The 23,641-nt window shown below is 67.7% G+C and overlaps 5 protein-coding genes across 32 annotated transcripts; 2 read left to right on the top strand and 3 right to left on the bottom strand.

Annotated features, from left to right (window-relative positions):
* Positions 1–376: 376 nt before the first annotated feature.
* LOC309601390 (uncharacterized protein) lies at positions 377–7,643 on the bottom strand. 11 transcript variants are annotated; one of them, XM_082334361.1, is made up of 11 exons: positions 7,513–7,643; positions 7,118–7,192; positions 6,708–6,799; positions 6,210–6,332; positions 5,806–5,933; positions 5,067–5,180; positions 4,887–4,922; positions 4,732–4,788; positions 4,593–4,655; positions 3,241–3,333; positions 2,282–2,502 (listed from the first exon to the last, which is right to left on the bottom strand). In XM_082334361.1, exons 1-11 carry the CDS (start codon positions 7,574–7,576, stop codon positions 2,412–2,414), a joined length of 936 nt encoding a protein of 311 aa, XP_082190487.1. In that variant the 5' UTR covers positions 7,577–7,643; the 3' UTR covers positions 2,282–2,411. The 11 variants fall into 11 exon arrangements, 8 of the variants coding, with proteins under 8 accessions (XP_082190489.1, XP_082190487.1, XP_082190482.1 ...); XR_014230558.1 differs by lacking the exons at positions 6,708–6,799; positions 7,118–7,192; positions 7,513–7,643 and adding exons at positions 377–797; positions 889–1,023; positions 1,949–2,058 and having other exon boundaries at positions 2,174–2,502; positions 4,593–4,788; positions 5,816–5,933; positions 6,210–6,330; XM_082334356.1 differs by having other exon boundaries at positions 7,118–7,603.
* Positions 7,644–7,699: 56 nt separating this feature from the next.
* BCAP31 (B cell receptor associated protein 31) lies at positions 7,700–9,455 on the top strand. Of its 4 annotated transcripts, none has more exons than XM_082334377.1 (8): positions 7,700–7,771; positions 7,950–8,047; positions 8,257–8,357; positions 8,444–8,588; positions 8,658–8,793; positions 8,878–8,992; positions 9,084–9,184; positions 9,261–9,455. In XM_082334377.1, the coding sequence occupies exons 2-8, from the start codon at positions 7,956–7,958 to the stop codon at positions 9,297–9,299; spliced, it is 729 nt and encodes a 242-aa protein (XP_082190503.1). In that variant the 5' UTR covers positions 7,700–7,771; positions 7,950–7,955; the 3' UTR covers positions 9,300–9,455. The 4 variants fall into 4 exon arrangements, with proteins under 4 accessions (XP_082190503.1, XP_082190504.1, XP_082190505.1 ...); XM_082334378.1 differs by lacking the exon at positions 7,700–7,771 and adding an exon at positions 7,781–7,821; XM_082334379.1 differs by lacking the exon at positions 7,700–7,771 and having other exon boundaries at positions 7,833–8,047; positions 8,881–8,992.
* Positions 9,456–9,532: 77 nt separating this feature from the next.
* Positions 9,533–12,738, bottom strand: TAFAZZIN (tafazzin, phospholipid-lysophospholipid transacylase). Of its 11 annotated transcripts, none has more exons than XM_082334372.1 (11): positions 12,545–12,627; positions 12,298–12,435; positions 12,055–12,183; positions 11,785–11,830; positions 11,617–11,702; positions 11,247–11,327; positions 10,948–10,989; positions 10,667–10,729; positions 10,379–10,431; positions 10,045–10,122; positions 9,533–9,901 (listed from the first exon to the last, which is right to left on the bottom strand). In XM_082334372.1, exons 2-11 carry the CDS (start codon positions 12,404–12,406, stop codon positions 9,812–9,814), a joined length of 777 nt encoding a protein of 258 aa, XP_082190498.1. In that variant the 5' UTR covers positions 12,407–12,435; positions 12,545–12,627; the 3' UTR covers positions 9,533–9,811. The 11 variants fall into 11 exon arrangements, with proteins under 11 accessions (XP_082190498.1, XP_082190499.1, XP_082190493.1 ...); XM_082334373.1 differs by having other exon boundaries at positions 11,788–11,830; XM_082334367.1 differs by having other exon boundaries at positions 12,055–12,435; positions 12,621–12,738.
* A 107-nt stretch (positions 12,739–12,845) lies between these two features.
* Positions 12,846–16,195, top strand: WDR13 (WD repeat domain 13). Of its 2 annotated transcripts, none has more exons than XM_082334393.1 (10): positions 12,846–12,990; positions 13,120–13,187; positions 13,574–13,817; positions 14,060–14,154; positions 14,238–14,365; positions 14,463–14,770; positions 15,077–15,257; positions 15,399–15,540; positions 15,616–15,746; positions 15,924–16,195. In XM_082334393.1, the coding sequence occupies exons 2-10, from the start codon at positions 13,147–13,149 to the stop codon at positions 16,106–16,108; spliced, it is 1,455 nt and encodes a 484-aa protein (XP_082190519.1). In that variant the 5' UTR covers positions 12,846–12,990; positions 13,120–13,146; the 3' UTR covers positions 16,109–16,195. The 2 variants fall into 2 exon arrangements, with proteins under 2 accessions (XP_082190519.1, XP_082190518.1); XM_082334392.1 differs by having other exon boundaries at positions 13,538–13,817.
* On the bottom strand, positions 16,140–23,635 carry SUV39H1 (SUV39H1 histone lysine methyltransferase). 4 transcript variants are annotated; one of them, XR_014230560.1, is made up of 13 exons: positions 22,942–23,635; positions 22,384–22,518; positions 22,053–22,139; positions 21,308–21,404; positions 21,175–21,213; positions 21,002–21,052; positions 20,743–20,908; positions 20,544–20,586; positions 20,315–20,468; positions 19,181–19,527; positions 18,929–19,040; positions 18,739–18,848; positions 17,924–18,061 (listed from the first exon to the last, which is right to left on the bottom strand). XR_014230560.1 is itself a non-coding variant. In XM_082334395.1 (6 exons), exons 1-6 carry the CDS (start codon positions 18,354–18,356, stop codon positions 16,207–16,209), a joined length of 1,239 nt encoding a protein of 412 aa, XP_082190521.1. In that variant the 5' UTR covers positions 18,357–18,391; the 3' UTR covers positions 16,150–16,206. The 4 variants fall into 4 exon arrangements, 2 of the variants coding, with proteins under 2 accessions (XP_082190520.1, XP_082190521.1); XR_014230561.1 differs by lacking the exons at positions 21,308–21,404; positions 22,053–22,139 and having other exon boundaries at positions 22,942–23,036; XM_082334395.1 differs by lacking the exons at positions 18,739–18,848; positions 18,929–19,040; positions 19,181–19,527; ... (7 more) ...; positions 22,384–22,518; positions 22,942–23,635 and adding exons at positions 16,150–16,346; positions 16,477–16,606; positions 16,742–16,888; positions 16,963–17,619; positions 18,338–18,391 and having other exon boundaries at positions 17,916–18,061.
* Positions 23,636–23,641: the final 6 nt, after the last annotated feature.

Below are 23,641 nucleotides of genomic sequence, written 5' to 3'. Positions count from 1 at the left end.
AATTCAAATTAGGTCAGGGAGACAGAGAGAGGGAAAGGTAGCAAGAAAATTTAAAAAGCGACTGGGTTTGAGAAACCTATGCAAGAATTTAAAAAATAAGGATGGAGAAGTAGAAAGAAAGTTTCAAAAGTGATGGGGTACAAGAAACATAGGCAAGAATTGAAAAATAGGGACAGGGAGCCTGATAGAAGGCAACTGTGGTGGGTTGACCTCGGCTGGCCACCGGGTGCTCACCAAGCCGCTCTATCGCTCCCCCTCCTCAACAAGACAGGGGGACAAAATACAACAAAAAAAACTTGGAGGTCAAGAACAGGACAGAGAGGTCACTCACCAATTGCTGTCACAGGCAAAACAGACCCAGCTTGGGGAAATTAATTCCATTTATTGGCAATCAAAATCAAGAGTAGGACAATAACAGATAAGAACAAATCTAAAAAACACCCTGCTCTTTTTTCCTGGGCTCATCTCCATGACTCCTGACCTCCCTACATCCCACCCCCGAGCAATGCAGGGGGACAGGGAGCAGGGGCCGCACTCAGTTCATCACACATCATCTCTGCCGCTCCTTCCTCCTCGCGCTCTTCTTCTGCTCCAGCGTGGGCTCCTCTCCACGGGGCCGCAGGTGCTGCCAGGAGCCTGCTCCAGCGCAAGCTCTCCATGGGGTCACAGCTTCCTTCAGGCACATCCACCTGCTGCGGCGTGGGGTCCTCCATGGGCTGCAAGTGCATGTCTGCTCCACCGCGGACCTCCACGGGCTCCAGGAGGACGACCTGCCTCACCATGGCCTTCACCACAGCCTGCAGGGGAATCTCTGCTCCAGTGCCTGGAGCATCTCCTCCCCCTCCTTCGTTACCGACCTTAGCGTCTGCAGGGCTGTTTCACACTCACGTTTTCTCTATCACAGCATCTGCACAGCATTTTTTACCCCTTCTTAAATGTCCATCCCAGAGGCACAACCATCATTGCCGATGGGCTCAGCTTGGACCGGCAGCAGATCCGTCTTGGAGCCGGAACTGGCTGTGCCTGACACGGGGCCAACTCCTGGTGTCTTCTCGCAGAACCCACCCCTGCACCCCCTCCCCTGCCCCAGCTAACAGAACCTTGCCACGTAAACCCAATCCAACAGCGATCGGCTACAGGGCGGAGAAGGGGGACTGAAAAATAGGGAAAGGGAGCCACAGAGGGAGAGGTACGGGGGGGAAAAATAGCGATGGGCCAGAGAGGAGGAAGTGACAGGGAATCAGCCTGAGAGAGACTGAGAAAAACAAAAGAATAGCGATGGGACACAGAGCAGAGAGGGAGGATTTTAAAAAGGGGACAGTGAGATGGACAGAGATAAACTGAGAAATGCCAAAAAACCTTGATGAGCTGAAGGGGAGAGACGGGAATTAAAGAATAGGGACATGGAGCCAGACAGAGAATGATAAAGACAAAAAGCAGCTGTGGGACAGAGAGGGAAGAAGTTAAAAGACAGGGACAGGGACCTGGAATGAGAGAATTTAAGAAAGAAAAAGTCTATCTAGAATACAGAGCAGGGATAGAGGAATTAAAAAATAGGGACATGAAGACAGAGAGGCGAGGGGTGGGAATTGTGAAGGGCTAAAGGGCAGGCAAGGAAAAATTTAAAAAGTGGGGATAGGAAGACAGACATAGATGGAGAAAGCCAAAAATAGTTGTGGGCTGCAGGACAGAGACAGAGGATGAAAAAAAGGAGTGAGAGGAAGCAGGACAAAAGCACAGAGAGGAAAAAAAAGGAGGGTAGTAAAACAAGGATAAAGGGAGGGAGGAAGAGGGAGCAGGACAGAAGAATAGAGAGAAGAAAATAGGTACAGGAAAGGGGGCAGGGGGAAATCACAGCAGCGTGCAAAAGAGAGGGGCCCGGGGGAAAGGGAGGGAGGGCCCAGGACACAGAAGAGGGGCGACAGGGCCCTGAGGGCCCAGAACTCACGGCAGCTCTCGCTCTTGGTGCTGCCAGGAGAATTGGCCAGTTCAGACGCTTCTTCCTCCTTCTCTTCTCCCTTCCTCTTCTGTAACTCCGGTCGCTCGGCTGTCCTCCACCTAAGAGGATACACGGGTGTCTCACAGCTCTTACGAGACGAGGCTTCCCAGACACGTAGCCTCGCTCGCTCACGCGCTACACGGCCGCGCTGCGCTTTGGGTTACGCATACAGACCCTGCGGTGCATGCTGGCGGTCTGGCCTGCTGCAGACTACGAAGAGGGATCCTTCCTCACCCGGAGAGGCAGGCTCTCTCTTGCCTGCAGCAGGAGGCAGCGGTCAGCCAGACGGCCTTCCATTTCTTCTTCTTTACCTTTTTCCGGCCTCTCCGGCTTCAGCCGCAGCAGCTCCTGTCCGCAGCCAGTAAGCGCTCCTCCTGTCCCTTTTCGCCCCCACACCACGAGGAGAGTGAGGTCAGGCAGAGACAACCCACGCAAGCCTGAGGCAGGTGCTGTCAGCAGCATCCCCACGGGAGGAATGGACAACCGCGGCCTCAGCGCAGCCTCTGGAACAGGGAAAGAAAAAGCGGCGACCGTTATTACCGTAGATCGCCCCTGGCCGAAGCCCTTCCTTCTGCAGGGGCTTCTGCAGACGCTGCTCCTTCCCCGCGCTGCTGGTAACGGCACCCGCGTTAAGAGAGAATCCAGCCCACTTGAGAGCCAGCTTGTGGTCTTCACAACAGGGCTTGGGGGCAATCTGGTGCTATGGGACAGGCTTCAGGGGAGGTGCTGGAGCAGGGGGCAGCTGCACGGGGTGAGCAGGGCCAGGGGAGGCTCAGGGGGAGCTCTGGCGAGTCGGGGAGGCGCCCCGCCTCTGCGCCTAGGGGATATCCGCCCCCTTCCCCTCTTCCCTTCTATCAGCTTTTAGGTAACTCCCTGGGGCTGCCCTGGCCCAGCTCACCTCCAGCAGACCAAGAGCCTGCCGCAGCGGGCAGGTTGAAGCTTCCCGTCCCACCATCCCCAGGCGGCCAGCAGGCAGGAGACACCCCTGCACCCTCAAAGGAGCTCGCTCGCCTCCCTGGTGCTCCTGGCCCTCACCCACCACTGGGAATCTCACCCAGCATGCCGCCATGCCGGGAGCTGTAGTTTTTACCAACTCGGGCGCATGCGGTGCGGCGTAGCCCTTGCTACCGCCGCGGCCCCCACGGCGCGGCATGAGGTGCGGTTTTGTTGCCGGTTTGGTTTTCCCAAGCAGCCACCCCTTTACAGGGAGGGGCCGGCGCCACTAGCCTCACTGCCCGCACCTGGGAACGGATGGTCGGTCGGCTGGCTCCCGGAGCGATGGGCTGCTGGGCAGAGGTGGAGGCCGCCAAAAATGAGGAGCAGGGTGCAGGACACTAGAAGAGAGGAGAAAAGTGGCAGCCGGCTGGACAGGGGGGTGTAGCGAGAAAGCACGAGGCAGGGAACGGGACGGCGAGAGAAGGACGGGGACAAGGGAGCCCGAGAGAGGTGGGGAAAGAAGCAGCAAGGAGAGAGGAAGAGAGGCAGCAGAAAGAAGGAGAGGGAGCAGGACAGAGACTGACAAAGAAGGACAGCGAGCAGGATGGAGATGCAGGAAAAACCTGGGACAGGCAGCACGACAGAAAGGGAGGAAATAAGAATAGGGGCAGGAAGCCAGACCAAGAGAGAAGGGGAAAGACAAAAAAGTGACAAGAAGAGGGCAGAGAGGGAGGAATTAAACACCAGGGACAAGGAGCCAGGAGAGCGTACGGTAGAGGGAAGGGGCAGGAGGGAGGGAAACAACACAAGACAAACCACATAGCTACATGCTACAGGGCAGAGAGGGAAGAATTAAGAAATAGGGACAGGGAGCCAGACAAAGAGAGCCAGAGAAAGAAAAAATACCAACAGGCTACAGGACAGAGAAGGAGGAATGTAAAAATAGGAAGCCGGAGCTAGGCAGAGAGAGATGGAAAAAGAAAAAATAGCCAGGGGCAACAGAGCAGAGAGAGGGAGGAAGGAAAAAACAGGGATCCAGATCTGAACAGAAAGAGACAGTGAGAGAAAATGATAGCAACAGGCTACAGGGAAGAGAGGGAGGAATGAAAATATAGGGACGAGGACCCAGACACAGCGTGACACAGGCAGGAAGTATAGCAACAGCTAGAGAGCAGAGAGGGAGGAACTGAAACATAGGGAGAGGGAGCCAGGGCCAGGGAGGGGAGAAAGGCTACAGGGAAGAGAAGGAGGAATTTAAAAATTGGCATCCAGAGCCAGACAGAGATGGAGAAAGAAGAAACTGAAAAACAGGGAGCGGGAGACAGCCATAAGAGAGAGACAAAGAAAGGAGAAACCACAATGGGCTCCAAGACAGAGAGGGAGGAATTTCAAAAAGGAGGGGACAGGGAGCCAGACAGAGCATGATGAAGAAAGGGGTGGGGGGAACCAACTCCAACAAGCTACAGGGCAAAGAGGGAGCGATTAAAGACTCGGGACAGAGAATGGAAAAATAGTGACAGGCTGCAGGGCAGAGAGGGAAGAATTTAAAAAAATCATCATCTTGAACTGGACTGAGAGAGACAGAGAAAATAAAAATGGCAATAGCTAACAGGGCAGAGAAGGAGGAATTAAAAATGGTTTGCTGTTCATTGCTCACCTTGCCCGACAAGCTCGAGGCGGACATTCTGCTCGGCATGTAGTTCTGCGAGTCGCTTTACGCCTTCAAAACAGAGCCTTAGCCAGTCCAACAGGCGCCGACGGGGACACCTTCCCTCCATCGCTGCATGCCGATCTACCTTCTCACAAGGCTCCGCTCGCCTCGTCCCTTCGGTGTCCAGCTCGCTACTGTGCATCTGCAGTGACAATAATACAAAGTCAAACGGATGCTGACAAATACCCTAGCCAACAGTGAGCCTTCCCCATTCCTACTCCTTCGCTCTCATCTACTAACCTTGTCGATTCGTGCTTTGCGCTCTGACCTGCCAGGCTGACGCAGCACATCAGCGAGTTCAAGAAAAAGACAAACAGTAATACCTGTAAGAAGTAGACGCCCTTCCCTCTTCTTTCCCTACCCCAATAGCCACATCCCAGACCCATCCGTTCCCCAGCCGGCTAACACAGCTCTGCTCACCTCCCGTGCCGCGCCTCTGGGGTCAGCATCCCTGTCAGGCGCCCACTCGCATAGTCTGTCCTTCTCCAAAGACTCAGGAACCATAACCTTCGATGCCAGGCCCGCCGCGGGAGGCTGCGGAGACACACACAGATGTTATATACTGCTTTCCAAAAGAGAGAGCCCACCATGCAAAACAGACTAACAAATCCCTTTTACATACTCAGGCAACACAGAGACCCCAAAAGCACAAATCCCAAACGATCGACCTCAACCTCCATCATGGCCCACAATGCCATTCCTTGCCTTTACTGTCGTGCCTTGCTCAACGGTCCTGCTTAGCCCAGGCCTATTACTTAAACCGCAAGAATAAGTCAAACCACCCACCGACACACAAAAATTACAGTTACTGCCAGATGACTCAAATATAGGCAAAGACCGATAGCCCAAACACCAAAAGAGCTACAAGTAGCAAATGACCGTGGCTGGTGTAATGACAGGCTCTTCCTTTACGGATAAGTAACTCCTAAATGACTCCATGAACTGCAGCGTGGAGAACCCCTCAGTGGACAGCACGCTCGCATGAGAGCGCTGACATATACGGGACAGGACGCTGGGCTGCCCCAGGTTGCTTGCATACAGAATGCACTATTACTCTGCACTATAAAGTCTGGGCGCAGAGGGCGGCGCTGGGGGCACCACAGTGTGCAAAGGGTGGCGCAGGAGACCTCAGAGTTCTGGAGGGTATATTTTAATGTACCTTAACGTACCCAATGCTTTCCAAGATGAGACTTGTCTGATGTTCGGCCCTGCATGTTGTGATGCGGAGGCCCAGTTTACACTGCGTCTCTCGTGACTTTGTCGTACCTCCCGTCGGCTGTGGAGAGACTAAAACAGAACAGACCTCATTGAAAAGCCAAATCCAACTGCAAAATCCATCTGAGTAAGGCTGATGAACCCGCCTCCCTTTCCCAACCAGCCCCTGGTCCCAAAACTTTAGAAGCCCCTTCTCTTCTCCTGAACTGGCAGGGAAGGAAGGCTGCTCCTTCCTGACAGCTCCTGCTCTGTATTTGCACACCTGAACCCCCCGTGTCAGCCGCTCCTTGAGAGCTGCTCTTCCAGGCTTCACACCTTTAAAATAAAAAAATAAAAAACAAAACAAACCCAAACCGTAATGTAGTCATATAGGCACCAGTCGCATCTTCTCTCCGACGCCACATGCCAGCCCACCTTCTTATGGCGCTCCACTCGCCTCCTCCATCGCTCTTTGGTGCGCATCTTGTCCCTCTGCAAAAAAAAAAGTTATTAAACAAGTCCAACTTGACCGACTCTACACGGGTGAGGCAAGGCATTCAAGACTACGGATGCCTACTAAGGGGCACACCAAACTTGCTGAGCACAAAGAGCAAGGGGGACATCGAGACCCGAGGAAGGCAGAACAAAGGACACGGACTACGCGACAGCACAGGCGGGAACTGCCCTGCCTGGCACCCGCCTGCATTGCGTGGGAGAGACCCCGCATCCTCCACCTGTGCCCAAACGCAGCCGAGCCTGAAGAGCCCTCTCCACTGTGCTGAATTCAGCCCTACCCCCTGCCTACCTCACTTTGCAACCTCTCTCCACCCCCCGCCGCCTCCCATGGCATCTGCCCCTGCACTTTACCTTCAGAGGGCTACAGGTCAGGTCCCATCCTCCACAAAGTCTGCCCCAGCTATTTAAGATGTCACTGCTGTCGCCAGGTTCTTCTTGATCACCTGCACAAACAGAGCGCTGCCAGTCAGATGGGCCAACGCTGGCCTCTTCCACAGCAACGTCCTCCTCGGAAGCACTACATCGCTCAGCTCAGAAGCTACGGCTGCCACCCCTCTGCTCTTCTCACCTCTCCCAGTTTAACTCAAATCCTCAGTACTTCTGCAGAAAGCCAGCGCAGTGGCTGCAAAAGCCAAGGGAAACACACCACCAAGAGGCCTTGTGGTACTGTGGGATCCAACTGATCCCAAGAACAACCAGCAGAGTCGGCGTCTTGTGGTGGACATACCCCCGGCCTCACACACCACCCCAACCGCAATCACCTGGGGAAGGGGAGCGCCGTGGAGAGACACCTGGGCAAGTCTCCTGCTCTGGCTTGGGGTCACGGGGGACCGTTACTGGAAACAACAACAACAGTAACATTTTTACCACAACTTTGTGTATCGCACCAACAAGGTAAGGAGCCCTCTGCCCTCTAGAGCACCCCAGGGCCTTTGCCGAGGGCCGCAGGGGGGCCCTGCTGCCCTCCAGAGCGCCCCTAACCCCGCCGCAACCCCTACATCCACTACCACAGACCAACACGGCCGACGGGCCGCCCTGGCTGAGAACTACAGCTCCCGGCATGCCCCGCGGCCCGGCGGGACTCCAGCTCTCCCCACGGGCCGCGGTCCCCTCAGCCCCGCACCCAGCCGCAGCGCGGCAGCTCAATATCTGGCACCCCATCGCCGGTAACGGATGCCCGAGCTCACGATCCGGCACCGCTCCGGAACCGCCGTGGCCATGACGGACCCGGTGGAAGCGGCTCCCCCTCTCCAGGCAGGAGGGAAAATGGCGGCCGGAAGCGGCGGCCCCTCCTTCCGCCTCGGCACGCGCCGCGGGGGGGGGGGGTGTGTGTACCCGCACGTCCGGCGGTTCTGATTGGGCATTGCCTCCCAGGCGTGGGCGGGACTTCCCTTCCGGACCGAGCCCTGCTTCCGGTAGGGGCGGGGGCGGTGGTCGGCGGGGACGGGGGTGCCGCTGCCAGATAGTGAGAACGGGCGAGGCCGCTTGAGGGGCGGGGGGGGGGGGGCAGATAGTGATCCCGGGGCCGGGCAGGGTCCCCCGTGAGGCGGGGGTGCGACCGGGGTCCCCATCCCTCTCTGTCCCCCACCCCAGGCCGCCATGAGCCTGCAGTGGACGGCAGTCGCCACCTTCCTCTACGCTGAGGTCTTCCTCGTTCTCCTGCTCTGCGTCCCCTTCGTCTCGGCTGCCAGGTGGGGCGGGAGGGGGATCCCCGGGGCTGGGGGGGGGCCCGGGGCTGTGAGGGGGGGGATCCCCGGGGCTGGGGGGGGGCCCGGGGCTGTGAGGGGGGGATCCCCGGGGCTGGGGGGGGGGGCCCGGGGCTGGGGATCCCCGGGGCTGGGGGGGATCCCCGGGGCTGGGGGGGGATCCCGGCTCCCATCCCCAGCCTCTGCCCCCCTAGATGGCAGAAGATCTTCAAGTCGCGCCTGGTGGGCCTGGCCGTGGCCTATGGCAACACCGTCTTCATCGTCCTCATCGTCATCCTCGTTCTCCTGCTCTTCGGTGGGTGCTGGCACTGCCCCCCCCCGGGGGGGGGTGGGGGGGTGCAGGCCGCCCCCCCCCTCCCCACTGACACCCCCTTCCCGCAGATGCCCTGCGGGAGACCCGTAAGTACGACGTGACAGAGCGGGTGGCCCTGCAGAGCAGCCCCGGCGCCCTCGAGCACTTCCACATGAAGCTTTTCCGGGCCCAGCGCAACCTCTACCTGGCCGGCTTCGCCCTCCTGCTCTCCTTGTGAGTGTGGGGGGCCCGGGGGGGCGGGCCGGGGGGGCCGCGGGGCCCGGCTCACCCTGCCTCCCGCAGCCTCCTGCGCCGCCTGGTCACCCTCATCTCGCAGCAGGCCGTGCTGGGCGCCTCCAGCGAGGCCTTCCGGAAACAGGCGGAAGGTGCCAGCCAGGCCGCCCGTCGCTACATGGAGGACAACGATGCCCTGCGGAAGGTATTGCAGCCGGCAGCGGGGTGGGGAAGGGGGTGCCCCGGGTGCCTCAGGCCCTGACGTGCCCCCCGTGTCCCCCCCCTCCAGCAGCTGCAGGAGGCGGGGGGTGATGGGGGCAGCCCGTCCCCCTGCCACGACGAGAACGAGACCCTCAAGGCCAAGGTGGAGAAGCTGAAGGAGGAGCTGGCGGCCAGCAAGCGCAGTATGGGGGCAGGGGGGGGGAGCTGGGGGTGTTACGGGGGCGGGGGGCTGCAGGTTTTCGGGGTGGTCCTGACACCCCCACCCCCCCTCAGCTCTGGAGAAGGCAGAGAACGAGGTGCAGGCCATGCGGCGCCAGGCTGAGGGGCTGACGCGAGAGTACGACCGGCTGCTGGACCAGCACGCCCGCCTGCAGGTATGGGGGGGCCCTAAACCCTCCCCGTGCCCCCCCAAACCCCACACCTCCCCTGAGCCTGCCGCCTGCCCCACAGGCAGCCCACGATGGCCCCCGGGACAAGAAGGAGGAGTGATGGACCAGGCCACGCCCGCACTTACGTTTGGGGATCCCCTGCTCTGTGGCAGCACTCTGGGGGTGTCCGAGCCCCCCTTTGCCCCTTTCAGGGGGGGTCCCCGGCTGTGGGGCCACCCCCCACCAGCTTCTGCTTCAATAAACACATGGGATCAGGCCAGGCTCGTCTCTGTCCCCCAGCCCCTCGGGGACCCCCCGACCACCCCAGGTCCCCTTTACCCCTCCGGAGACCACTGAGGCTCCACCACCTTTATTGGCACCGTGCACGGGAGCTGGGAGCAGGGGCCTGCTACGGGGCCGCTTGTTTGTCTGTCCTTCTGTCCGTCCTTCTGGCAGCGCCCCACGGCGCTCCGGGGATGGCTGCGGGGCCGTTGTGCCGTGGGGCGGTCTGTCTTCGGAACCCGCGAGGCTGCAGGGATGGCTGCGGGGCTGTCGTGCCACGCGGCAGTCTCACCGTGGGACAAGTCTCGCCATGGGCGGGGCAGTCCATCTGTCTGTGGGGCACCCCACATGCTATGGGGCAGGGTGCAGGGCCCGGGCCTGGCTCCGCAGCACTTCAAACTCCCTCTGCACGAAATCTGTCAGCGCCTTCCGCATCTCCACCTGGGGGGGGACAGGGGGCCAGGCCCCACAGAGGCACTGGGCTGGGCCCCTCGAGCCTGGGGCCAGGGGTAACAGGCCCCGCAGAGCCATGGGGCAGAGCGGTGTCCCCCCTCCTGCCATGGGGCAGCCCCCCAAGCACTCACCGTCGATGTGCCCTCGGCCCGGAGCCGCTCCAGGAGGGGCCGGACACTGAACGGTCGCCCCACGACCACCGTGATCCGCTGTGGGATAGCATCAGTACCCCACAGCCTACCCCACGGGCCCCACAGCCCACCCCAGGCCCAGAGCCTGCCCCACAGGCTGCCCCACAGCCACCCCCAGGCCCACAGCCCCCCCCCCAGAGCCACCCGGCCCCGTTAACGCCCCACAGCGCTTCCCAAGCCTGCCCTGCTCCCTGCCCTGCAGCCGCCCGTTGCCCCAGCGCACCCCACAGCTGGGGTGTCTGTCTGCCCCCGTCCTCCGCCTCCGCTCACTCACCTGCCCCACGCGGGGCACGTACGGGGGGGCGTTGGGCAGGACGTCGTTCATGCCTGGCGCGAGGATCAGCAGGCACGTGCGCAGCCTGGCAGCGGGACAGGCCCCACAGCGGGACCCGGCCCCACAGCGGGACCCGGCCCCCTGTGCCCTCCTGACTCCCCCCACGGCCCCACCTGCCTGCATCCCCCATCCCACCCTCCCCCGTGGCTGCAGGACCCCCTCCAGCTCTTCCTGCCCCCCCCCCCCGCAACCTCCCAGGCCCCCCCCGCGCCCCCCAGCCCCGCTCACCCCCGTGCCACAGGGGCAGGATGACCGGGTCGAGGCGGCACTCGGCCAGGAGGCGCCCGATGCCTGCAACGGAGGGCAAGGTGGCTGTTTTGGGGGGCCAGGCAGGCCTTGGGGGGCCAAGGAGGCGAGCAGGGGGCAGGGGAGGCAAGTGTGGATGGCAACCGGGGGGCAGCAAGGGGCCAGCGGGGGACAACTGGGGTCGAGGAGCAGTTGAGGGTCGGGGACAGCTGGGGGACTGGGAGAGGGGTCAGGGGCAGAGGGGGGACAGTTGGGGGGCTCACCCCACTTGAAGCGCACGAACTCCTGCCCCATGTTCACTTTGCCTGTGGGGACATGGGGCCGTGGCGGGGGGGCAGCACAGGAGACCCCCAGGGGTCCCCCCGGCCCCCACCTGCGCCACCCACATCTGCAGAAGAAAGCAGGCCGATACCCACAGCTCCCAGTCCTTCCCAGTGCTCCCTGTTCCCCCCTGACCCCCAGTGGGGGTCCCAGTAACCTTGATATAAACACCTTCCCCAAGCCCAGTGTTCCCAGTCCCTCTAAAGCACGAGGCCCCCCCTTTCCCCAGTTCCCCCAGTACCCTCGGGGAAGACGTGCACCCAGTCCCCCTGGTTGAGCTTCTCCAGGATGAAGTCCATCCCTCGCTGGTACACGCCGTCTCCTGGAAACACCAGTTCAGCATACTGGGATGCCTCCAGTACGGACTGGGACCAGCCCAGCACAACCATCCTCCACGCTCCCTCAAGGTAAACTAGAATCTCTTCCAGTACAGACCGCAACCACCCCAGTACAGACTGGGAGCCCCCAAGGTCAGGCTGGACCTGGCCCAGCAGCCCCTGGCACCCCCAGTACAAACTGGGACGCCCCTAGTACAGATGGGGATCCCCCCCTCAGCCCTGCACCCCCGCCACCCAGTCGCCCCCAGTCCCTCCCAGTTGGCCCCCACTCACCCCGGCAGACTGGGACGCAGCGGCCCAGGCTGAAGAAGCGTGAGTGCAGCTCCCGGGTGAAGCAGATGTCGGCAGCTGTGGGAGTCCTGGGGCGGGGGCAAGATGGGGGGTGAGCAGGGAGGGGGCTCCCCGGGACCCCCCCAGGACCGCCCCCGGCCACCTCCTCACCACCGCATCTTGTGCAGGCTCCAGACGTGCCGCAGCTTCAGGGAACCTGATGGGAGGAAGGAGGGGCGGGTCACAGGGGCACCCCCAGACCGGCCAGGGACCCCAGACAGACCCACAGAGAGCACCCAGCTCCCTCAGAAACCTCTGGGGACCCCCCCAGCACCCTGGGGACCCCCCCCCCCAACACCCCCACCTCCCTCAAGATCCACTGGCGACACCCCCAACACCCTGGGGATCCCCCGGGGGCCCCTCAGGGCCTCCCCGGCGTACCCCAGAGGTGGGGATCGTCCATGCAGGACTGGTGGTTGGAGAGGGTGAGGAGCGGGGTGCGGGGCCCCCGGCGCTCCACCAGCTCGTGCAGCACCTCGGCGTTGTGCACCCGCAGCCGGTTCAGGTACCCTGAGGGGGGGACGGGGGCCTGGGGGCGCGGCGGGGAAAGGCGGGTCCCCCCCGCCGCCCTCCTGCCGCCTCCGCCCCCCCGGCCGCTGGCGGGGCACCGGGGGGGTGACTCACGGGTCCAGACGCAGCTGTAGGTGCCCACCAGGCCGGTGACGAGGCGGCTGGCCAGGGCCCAGGGCAGGGGCGGCCCCGCGGGGAAGGGCCACCTCACCGCCAGCGGCATGCTGCCATCGCGGGGGCTCGGGACGGCGCCTGGGGACGGGGCGGGGGTGACGGAGGGCCGGGGCCGGCAGCGGGACCCCCCCCCCCGGCCCCGCCACCCCCGCCCCGGAGCCCCCCGGAGCCCCGGGCCCGCACACACCCCAGCCACCCCTGCCGTCAAGCGAGCCGTCCCCAGCTCCCCCGCCCGCCCACTATCGCAAACTGGGGTGGCCTGCCGTCAAGCGCGGCGCGAGGTCGCAAACGCGGCGGGCGGGAGGACCCGGGGCAGGCGAGCAGCACCGAGCAGAAGGGCCGGTAACCGGGCTGGGCTAGGAAGGCGGGTGCACCATAGAGGAGCGGCCACGACACGCCCCCTTCGCGCACGCTGGCAATCCCCGCCCCCTCTCGCGGACAGGGCCCCGCCCGCCGCGCGCCGTCACCAGGGCGACGCCCGGCGCCATTTTGGCGTGAGGCGGCGGCCGCCATTTCGGAGGGGCGGGGAGCGCGGCCGGCCCCGGCCCCCGGCGGCCCCGCCCCGCCCCGCCCGGCCCAGCCCTGCGAGGGACCCGGCGGCGGCGGGAGACGGAGGTGGAGCGGGACGGGCGGGTACGGCCGCTCGGTCCCCGCAGGGACACCCCCCCCCCCCCCGGGCCCGCCCCCGCCCCGCCCTCCCCGGCTGACAGCGGGCCCTGGGCCCGGCCTCACCCCGCTCCCCCCACCCCGCTCTCTCCGCAGGCCCCCCCCGGGGCGGCCGCCGCCGCCATGGCCGCCGTCTGGCAGCAGGTGCTCGCCGTGGATGCCAGGTGAGCCCCGGGGGGGAGGTGACGACCCCTGACGCCTGGTCCCTTTGCAGGAGGGGCACCCACGGGGGGGGGGGGAGGGTGTCCTGACGCCTGGTCCCTTTTGGTGGGGGGATGCGACCCGGGCACCTGGGTCCCTGTCAGGGAGGACACCCTGATACCCGGGTCCCTTTTAGGGGCGGCAGATGCTGATGCCGGGGTCCCTTTGCGGGGGGGGATCCTGATACCCAGGACCCTTTGGGGGGGCGGATCCTGATACCTGGGTCCCTGACACGTGTGTGTCTACTCCCCCTGCACCATGGTGCCACCCCCCTTCTCCCTCGCCCCCCCCCCCCGCCAACACGCCATGCCAGTTGCCACAGGTGTGAGGGCCTCCCCGCGTCCCCCAGGTACGCAGCCTACCGCACACCCCGCTGGCCCCAGTTCCGGACGCAGTACGTGCGGCGCCGCAGCCAGCTGCTGCGGGAGCAAGCGCAGGGTGGGGCGCTGGAGGGGAGCACCCGGCGCTGGTACCTGCGGGTGCGCACCCGCCTGCTGGCCCAGCGCTACGGGGCCCTCTCCGAGCAGAGCAGCTGCCGCGCCCACAGCAGCAGCGCCCTTCGCGCCAGCCGCACCACCCTCGACCGCATGGAGGTACAGCCACAGGAGGGGGACAGGGGAGATGGGGGCCGTGAGCCCTTCCCAGCGGGTGGGGAACCCACCCAGGGGGGCTCTGGGGTCATGGCACAGCTCCTGGAGGCTGCAGCACCCGTTTTGGGGGAGCTGTGGGGTCCCAGCACCTGGTTTTGGGGGGGGTTGTGGGGTCCTGGTACCCCTCTGGGATCCCTGCAACCCAGTGGGGTGCAGGGGCCCCCACAGCCGTGTCCTTTCCCCAGGACTTTGAGGAGGACCCACGGGTGGCCCGGGGACACCGGCGCTCCCTCAGCCGCGGCTCCCACCCTGGGGTGCCCCGCGGGGCCCCCGATGAGCGGTGAGCACACCGGGTCCCCTGGGGTCAGTGGGTGCTGGCGGGGGGGGGTCAGGGTGCTGACACCCAGGCGCCTGGGTCCGCAGTCCCCCCGGGGTGGTGCCGACGCCACTGGCAGAGGCAAGCCGCGCCATGGCCGGGGACACGACACTGAGCGAGAACTACGCCTTCGCCGGCGTCTACCACGTCTTCGACCAGCACACCGAGAGCGCCGGTAACCGGGGGGAGCTGGGAGGGCGGGTTTCCCCCGGGTGCCGGTGGCAGCCGGTGCTGGCTCGTGCCAGCACTGACGGGCACCGGTGGCCGGGCAGTGCCCAAGGTGCAGTTCGCCCATGACGACCGGCACCTGCTGGCCTGCTGCTCGCTGGATGGCACCATCTCGGTGTGCCGGCTGGCGCCGGGGCCGCCAGCGGTGCTACGGGTGCTGCGGGGCCACGGGGGTGGCGTGGCCGACTTTGCCTGGTCCCTCTCCAACGACGTCCTGGTGTCGGCCTCCCTGGATGGCACCCTGCGGCTCTGGGCCCCTGCCGACGGGCGCTGCATCCGCCGCGTGCCCGACCCCGACGGTGCCGCCCTGCTCTGCTGCGCCTTCCAGCCGCTCAACAACAACCTCACCGTGGTCAGTGATGCCCCTACGTCCCCCCAGGACCCCCCCCCCCATCCCCCTGGGTCCCCTCGGTGCATCCTGGGTCCCCGCCGCTTCTCTCGGCCCCTCAGTAACCACCTCACCGTGGTCAGCGACGCCCCCGTCGTCCCCCCGCGCCCCCCCGGTTCCCCTCGGCCCGTCCTGTGCCCCCACAACCCTCTCCTATACGCGTCCCTCAAGCACAGCGGCCCCCAGCGACCCCCCCAAGGGGTAGGGGGGGGCGCAGGGGCACGTCCCCGTCCCGCAGCGTGTCCCACGTCCCCCCCGCCGCGTCCCCAGGTGGGCAGCGCCCGGCACATGGTGCGGGTGGTGAACATCTCGACCGGGAAGGCGGCGCGGGGCGGGGCAGGGCGGCTGCCCGGGCGAGTGCTGGCGCTCTGCTTCGACGCCCCCGGCCGCGTCCTCTGGGCCGGCGACGACCGCGGCTCCGTCTCCTCCTTCCTCTGTGACCCCGGCACCGGTACGCGGCGGGGGGGGGCACTGGGGGTGCCATAAGGGTGCTGGGGGGTAGTGGGGGGCCAGGGGCAGTGTGGGTGCGGGGGGGGGGGGGCCGTGCAGCAGCGCAGGGTGCTGACCCCCCCCCCCCCCTTGTCCCCTCCAGGGCGGCTGACGAAGGCCTCGCGGGTGGTGGTGCAGGCGGGCGGCTCCATCACCTCGCTCTCGGCCCGGGCCTGGGCCAGCCGGGAGGCCCCGGACCCCTCCCTGCTGGTCAACGCCTGCCCCGACCGCCTGCTGCTCTTCCGGTGCGAGGGGACCCGGCGGGGGGCTGGGGGGCACCGCGGGGCGGCCACGGGGCTCACCCCCTCTCTCCCCCGCAGGGTGGTGGAAGAGGAGGGCTCGGGAGCGCCGGGGCTGCGGCTGCGGCGCAGCTTCCCCACGCGGCACCGGGAGCAGCCCCTGCGCAGCTGCTTCTGCCCGCTCATGTCCTTCCGGCAGGGCGCCTGCGTGGGTACGTGGGGGGCGGCGGGGGGCAGCGGCGGGTAGGCACGGGGGTGCTGGGGTGAGCGGGGGGGGCGCTACGGGGGCCGGGGGCGCTTGCCCAGAGGAAGGGGGATCGATCCCTGCGGCGAGGGAGCGGAGGGGGCGCACGCCCCCCGCCCCAGCGCCCCCGTTCTCGCCCCCGCAGTGACAGGCAGCGAGGACGCCTGCGTGCACTTCTTCGACGTGGGGCGGGCGGCGCGGGCCACCGTCAACACGCTGCAGGGCCACGGCGGGGCCGTGCTGGCCGTCGCCTTCAACTGCGACGAGAGCCTGCTGGCCTCCAGCGACGCCACCGGCACCGTCATCGTCTGGCGCCGCCAGCACGCCTGACTCCCCCCACCCCGCACGCGTCCCCCCCGCGTCCCCCCGGCACGGCACGGACCCCCCGCTACGTTTAACAAGCATGTTTGCACCCGGTGCCGTGTGGCTCAGAAGAGGTACTTGCGGCAGGCGGCAGCCCCGCACTTGCACTCGATGCGGCCCCGGGCCCAGGGGGAGCCCCCCAGGCCCCCCCCCGCCAGCCCGAAGTTGGAGTCCATGCGGGTGCTCTCGGCGTCCACCGGGTCCACTGGGAGGGGGGGGAAACGGGGGCGGGGGTGAGGGGGGTGCCGGCGGGTCCCCACGGCAGAGGGGCTGTCCTGCACGCCGAGGGGACGTGCCGCAGGGCAGGGCGTGGTGCGTGGGGGGCGGGGCAGTACCGTGCATGTTGTAGTCGAAGGTGAGCTCCTCGCCGGCGCGGATGGGGCGGGTGGCGAAGAGGGCGATGCGCGGCAGCCGCTCGTCCAGGTTCTCGATGAAGACGTTGTACACCTGCAGGTTGGGGTCGCACTGCCGCGGGGCGGTGGGTGGGTGGGTGTGGCCGCAGGGGGGCGTTTCCCTGCGAGCCCCACCCCAGCCCCACCTGCAGTGGGTGGGGCCGCCCCAGGTGAAGCCCCGCCCCCCCCCGCAGCCCCACCCACTCACACTGTGGTTGACGAAGTGGGAGATGTTGCCGTAGTGGGCGGCGTCCACGGTGTAGACGTCCTCCACGTAGTCCAGGTCGAAGAGGTAGGTGGCTCCCTGCCGGTCGTACACCTGCCCTCGGCGCTCCGCCTCCTCCGACGTGATGATCTGGGGCGGGGGCCGCCACGTCACACCCGTGCCACCCCTGTGCCCCGCCCCGCCGCGCCCCGCCCGGCTCTCACCTCCCCCACGTACTCCATGACGAAGCTGTTCTTGCGGATGCGCTCGAGGGTGCGGACGCCCCAGCCGCGGCCGTTGCCGGTGCGGAAGATGCAGAGGTCGTAGCGGATGCCCTTCTGCACCACGCGGTTGGGGCAGTCGGCGCCGCAGCGGCACCGCGAGTTGCACTCGTAGATGGGCAGCCCCGCCCGGATGCGCACCTGCCCCGCCTCGTTGTAGGCGAACTTGTTGCGGGAGGCCCCAGGGCAGCAGCCGCCCGCCGCCTCCGCCAGGCAGTCGTGGCACTCGCAGCCCACCGCCACCGGCGTCAGGCTGATGCCGGCCCCCACCTTGTACTCGTTGATGTAGACGAAGTCCCGGGGGGGTCCGTGCAAGTCCACCTCGTTCTCCACGGCGATGCGGCCCCGGTGGCTGCGGGTGCTGTTGAGGAGCCGCTCCCAGCGCCGCAGGGCCCGGCGCTGCTCCGCCTTCTGCACCAGGTAGGAGGCGGCGCGGGCGGGCAGCCCCCGCGGGCCGGGCCGCACCGGCCCCCCTGGGGCGCGGGCCAGGTCCTGGTGCAGCTGCTTCAGCAGCCCGCGGCACCGCAGGTTCTTGCGGGGCTCCCAGGTGTTGGCGGACTCGGGGTACCCCCGCCACTTCACCAGGTAGTACTCCTCGTCCTGCAGCGGGGGAGAGCAGGGGTCGGGGGGGGGCCCGGGCCATCCGGGGGCCTCTTCGGTTAAGGGGGCACCCCGGGGGTCTCCTGGGGCTGGGGGGGGGGAGCCCTGCGGGGCATCAGGGGGAGCCCGGGGACGCTGAAGGGAACGCTCAAGGTGGCGGGGCGTCCAGGGCCTCACGAGGTCCCGGGGACGTTAAAGGGGCCCCTCGGGCCCTGTTGGTCACCGGGGCTGACGGGGGACCACGGTGCCCAGGGGCCCCCCCCGCCCCGCCGGAGGCCGCCGCACGCCGCACTCACCCGCACACGCTTGTAGTCGCAGAGGTACTCCACCTCGAAGTCCCCCAGGTTGCGGCGGGTGACGCCCAGCGCCCGGCACCGCAGCCGCTCCAGCCGGCACAGCTCCTGCAGCCCCGACCACGACGACTTGCAGCAGACGGAGCAGCCTGGGGGGAGACGGGCGGGCGGCGTTACCGCCGGCGGCGGCGGGAGGACGGGCCCCCCCCCAGCGCCGGCCCGGCCCCGAGCCCCGGCCCCGGCCCCGGCCCCGGCCCCGGCCCCGGCCGGACCGGACCGGGCCCCCCCGCCCCGTCACGCCGCCGCCAACGGTCGCCGCGCGCCCCCTCAGAAAAAGAGCGGGAAGCGGTGCGCGCCGCCCGCAGCCGCGCGCCGCCCCCGCCGCGGCGGGCCCCAGCCCCCCGCGCGCCCTCGCCCGCGCGCACCTTTTAAATTTTCCGCCATTTTCTGCCGCTTCTTTTTTTTTTTTTTTTTTTTCCCCTTCCTTTTCCTTTTCCCCTGTTTTTTTTTTTTTTTTTCTCCACTTCCGCCCGGCGGGCAGCGCGCGGCGCGGGGCGGGGCCTCCTCCCGCCCCCGCCCCCGCCCGGCTCCCATTGGCGGCGGCGCCGCGCCGTTTGCATCGCTCCCAGCGGCCCCCGCGCGCGGGCCGCGCACCCCGAAAAGGGCCGGTTTTGCCCCATTTCCCCGCCGGACCCCGCCGCGCTCGGGCCGCGGAGCCCCCCCCCCCCCCCCCCCCCCGCCGCACCCTCCCGGATTCCGCCCGACGCTGTAAGCGCTCATTAGCCGTTCGTAGCGGTAATTAATCAGCGCGAGCGTCCGCGTGTGCCTTTATTTGGCGTCTGCTGGGGGCGGGGGGGGGGCTCAAGCCGGGGTCGCGGTCGCCTCAGTCGTCCCACTCGTCCTCCTCCTCCTCCTCCTCGCCTTCCTCGCCCTCGTCTGGGGAAAGCGGGGGTGAGGGGGGGCGCGGGCGGGGGCCGCCCGTGTCCCCCGCGCCGGGGCGGCCGCGGGGCGCTCACCCGAGGAGTGGATGACTCTGCTGCGCTTCTGCATGACGTCCATCAGGGCTCCCACCAGCCCCCCGCAGCTGGGGCCGCCGCCGCCGCCGCCGCCCTCGGAGACCTCGGGGGTCTGGGGGGGGGGGGAACGGGGGAGGGGGGTCAGGGCTGCCCCACGGCGGGGACCCCGGCCCGCGGCCGCCAGCACCGCCGCCCCCCCCCCCCCGCCAGCCCGGGGGGGGCACGGGAGACGGGGCCCCCAACGCCACTGACCTTGTTCAGCGTCACGCCCTGGCGGATCTGGTCCAGCAGAGCCCCCCGGGCCGGGGGGGGCGCGGGGGGGCCGCCGGCGCCGGGGCCGGGGCCGCCGCCGGGGGGGGGCGGCGGGGGCGGGGGGGGCGGTGGAGGGGGCGGGGCCGCGGCGGCGCCCGGAGGGGCGGGGCCGCGGGGCGGGGGCGGGGCGACGGGACGGGAGGGCGGGGCCGCGGGGGGGCCGCCGCGGGGTGGGGGCGGGGGCCCCCCGGGGGGGGGCGGCAGCGGCCCCGAGCGGCTGCGGGGGGGGCCGGCGGGGGGGGGCGGAGGCGGCGGGGTGCCCCCCCGGCCCGGCGGGGGCGGGGGACCTGTGGGGGGAGACGTTAATTACTGCCTTAATGAGCACCCTGCACTGGGGGGGCTGCACGGGTCCTATAACGGGGGGGGGGCTGCATGGGTCCTATAATGGGGGGGGGGCTGCAGGGGTCCTATAACGGGGGGGGGGGGGGGGCTGCAGGGGTCCTATAACGGGGGGGGGGGGGGGCTGCATGGGTCCTATACTGGGGGGGGGGCTGCAGGGGTCCTATAATGTGGGGGGGCTGCAGGGGTCCTGTAACGGGGGGGGGCTGTAGGGGTCCTGTAACGGGGGGGGGGGGGGCTGCAGGGGTCCTATAACGGGGGGGGGGGCTGCAGGGGTCCTATAACGGGGGGGGGGGCTGCAGGGGTCCTATAACGGGGGGGGGCTGCAGGGGTCCTATAACGGGGGGGGGGGCTGCAGGGGTCCTATAACGGGGGGGGGGGCTGCAGGGGTCCTATAACGGGGGGGGGGAGCTGCAGGGGTCCTGTAACGGGGGGGGCGGTGTGGATCCTGGCTGTACGCTGTAGGGAGGGGGTTCCATGAACCTCATCATGGGGGGCAGGCAGATCCGGGAACGGGTTGCGGTCCGTATGGACATTGTAACGGAGGGGGGGCGTATGGATCTTATACAGCGGGAGCCATATGGACCCTATAATTGAGGGGGCTGCGTGGGGGAGCACAGGACCCTTGAAATCTTGGGGGGGGGGTGGGGGGTATGGATCCTATAACGCCCAGGCGGGGCTGTGCGGGAAGGCCCATACGGCCCCCCCGGGGTGCCTGGAGGCGCGGGGGCTCACCCTGCCGGCGCATCTCCTCCCGCACGGCCTGCAGCCCCCCGCGGCCCTGGATGAAGTCGTGGATGAGGCGGGAGGTCTCGGCGTCGGCCAGCTGCGCCTCGCTGATGCCGGCCCGGGCGAAGAGCGCCCGCAGGGCGGGGTCCAGCGCTGCCACCTGCGCACCCCACACCGGTGTCACCCCCCGCGGCATCACCCCACGCTGGGGGGGACACACGTGGGAGCCACCTACGTCGAAGCCGTTGTTGGGGTCCCAGCCGATGTGACTGACGTGCCTGGAAGGGGGGCGGGGGGTGAGCGGCTGCCCTGCGGGGGGGCCTCCTGCCCCACGGCTGTACCCACGCGTGCCCCCTCAACCCATGGTGGGGTCCCCTCCGCCCCATCCAGCCCCACAGCCCCACACGTTCCCTCCCCCCCCCCCCGAGACTCACTTGAAGCCAGAGGGGGCCCCGATGTCAGCCTTGGAGATCTTCTTGCGGCCCTTCTTCTGCTCCCCGGCTGTGGGGCTCGCCGTGGGTCCCGTGGGGCTGGGCAGCCCCCGGTAGCGGGATGCCGTGATGTCGGGGTTGGCGATGGGCACGGCTGGGAGCGAGGGGGCTGCAAGGGGCAGAACCCGGCTGAGAAACTCTCTATGGGGCAGCGAGACCCTGCTGTGGGGCTGCGGGACCCTGCTGTGGGGCAGGCACTCACTGCTGCCGTCGGCGGTGGCCATGGGGGCCCGGGGCAGGCTCCCGCGGCGCTCTGTGGGGGGTGATGACAGAGGGCGTTGGCGCCGCACCCCACGGCGTCCCCTTGGGTCCCCCCAGTTCTGCCCCCCGCCCCGTCAGACCCCCCCCCGAGACCCCCGGGACGGGGGGACTCACCATCGCCGGGGGGCGGCGGGGGCGGAAGCTGCCGCTTCTCTGGGGGAGAGAGGGGAGAGGGGGTGAGCGGGGGGCCGGGGGCTGCGCCGGGGCCGGGGGCCGCCCCGGTGCATCGCGAGGGGCGCGTTCTCACCCGCCCGCTGCTGGCGGCGGCGCAGCCGCTCCTGGACCAGCTCCTCGAAGGCGGCCGCCTCCCCCTCATCCGCGAAGTTCAGCCCCGCCCGGCCCTCCTGCACAGCCAATCAGGGGGCTGCCCCGGGGGACCCGCCCGTTGCCTTCAGCCCCACCCCTTGGCCCCACCCATGTGCCCTTGGCCCCTCCCATTGCCCTCAGCCCCACCCATGTGCCCTTAGCTCCACCCCTTGGCCCCTCCCATTGCCCTCAGCCCCACCCCTTGGCCCCACCCATGTGCCCTTGGCCCCACCCATTTGCCCTTGGCCCCTCCCATTGCCCTCAGCCCCACCCATGTGCCCTCAGCCCCACCCCTTGGCCCCTCCCATTGCCCTCAGCCCCACCCCTTGGCCCCTCCCAATGCCCTCAGCCCCACCCCTTGGCCCCTCCCAATGCCCTCAGCCCCACCCCTTGGCCCCTCCCATTGCTCTCAGCCCCGCCCATTGCCCTCAGCCCCACCCCTTGGCCCCACCCATGTGCCCTCAGCCCCGCCCACAGGCCCCACCCCAACACCTTTAGCCCCTCCCACAGCCCCTTAGCTCCACCCCAGAGCTCCCAGCCCCGGAGCCCCACCCACTGTCCCTAAGCCCCGCCCACAGGGGCCCGCCTGTCAGCCCCACCCACAACCAGGAGCCCCCGGAGTTGCTCCTCCCCTTGGCCCCGCCCCTCCCCGGCCCCGCCCCCTGCCCTTGGCCCCGCCCACTCACGTGGGAGGTGAAGGTGTGGAAGAAGGGGGCGGGGGCGGCGTAGCCCATCTCCCCGTGCAGCTCCTGCTCCCACTGCAGGCTCCCGGCCTGCACCGCGGCATGGGGCACCTGGGGACCCCCCGGGAGACCCCCGGGGACCCCCCGGCCCCGAGAGACCCACAGAGACCCCCCCAACCCCAGGGACCTCCCTGACACCCAAAACCCCCCAGCCCCGAGAGATGCTCAGGGACACCCCCCCCCGAGCTCCAGGGACCCCCGGGGGCTCCCCCGACCCAGGACACCCTCAGGGACGATCCCCAACCCCGGGACCCCCCCGGGACCCCCCACTCACGGCCAGGCAGTAGAGGCGGATGAAGTAGGAGCGGCGGGGGCTGTCCCGCACCAGGCAGGCGACGCCGCATCCGCGTTTGGCCCAGGTCCCCCCCGGCTCTGCCACCACCAGCTGCACCACTGCCGTCGCCAGCGTCTGCAGGGACACCGTGGGCACAGACCCCCCCAAAGCCCTCCTGAGACCCCCCCCAAACCACCCTATGGCCCCCCAACCTCCCCGCGCGGCCCCCCCAAGAGCCCCCAGTGCCCTGTGTTTCCCTCCCAGGACCCCCCAAATCCCCCTCAGGCCCCCCCAGACCCTCCCACGGGACCCCCAGCCCCCTCCCGGCCCCCAGGAATCCCCCTCAGGGGCCCCCTGGGACCCCCAGCTCCCGCCCCCCCCGACCCCGCCAGTTCCCCATTAGCCCTCATGAGGCCCCCAAGTGCCCCCCCCAGTCCCCCTCAGGAGCACCCCCAGGATCCCGTGGGACCCCCAGCTGCCCCCCCCAGGCCCCTGCAGTCCCCAGTGAGCCCCCCCCAGCCCCCCCCGGCCCCTGTTCAGGCCCCCCCGGCCCCTCACCACACATTTCCGGCCCAGGAGCTCAAAGAGCCGCAGGTTTTCCTGCTGCTGCAGCAGCCCCGAGGGGACATTGTCGCCCCCCGGGGCCCCTCCCCGACCCCCCCGGCTCATCCCCTGGATGCCTGGGTGCCTCCCCTCGAGGCCCGGGACCCCCCCAAACGCCTGGGTCCCCCCCCGAATGCCTGGGTCCCTCGCAGAGGCTGCTTCCGCCCGGAAGCACCCAGGGCCCCATGGTGGTGGGGACGTCACCTCCGGGCTGAGAGGGACTGGGAGGGGGAACTGGGGTAACTGGGAGGGACTGGGAAGAACGAGGGGGACCTAGGAGGGACTGGGACAGACTGGGAGCAGCCTCTCTGCAAATACAGGCAGCGACAGGGCTGAAACTGAGGATACTGGGAGGAAATGGGAGGAACTGGAAGGGGACTGGGGGAACTGGGAGGGATGGGGGCGGAACTGGGAGCAGCCTCAGCCAATGCAGGCAGCAATGAGACTGAAACTGGGGATACTGGGAGGGACTGGGGGGCACTGGGAAGATCCTAGTACTGCTCCTCCCCACCCCTGCCCAAGCTGGGGACCCAGGCGTCCGGGAACCTCCACTTCCCACCCTGCAATGGAGACGGCAACACCTTCCTAGTTCATACTGGGAGCCCCCAGCCCCTTCCCAGTCCATACTGGGAGCCCCTATCCCTTTCCAGTGTGG

Source organism: Platalea leucorodia (genome assembly GCF_965183815.1).
Source record: "Platalea leucorodia genome assembly, chromosome: 33".
Taxonomy (NCBI): domain Eukaryota; kingdom Metazoa; phylum Chordata; class Aves; order Pelecaniformes; family Threskiornithidae; genus Platalea; species Platalea leucorodia.
The sequence above is the reverse complement of the archived record's forward strand: the minus strand, read 5'-3'. Positions and strand labels throughout refer to the sequence as shown.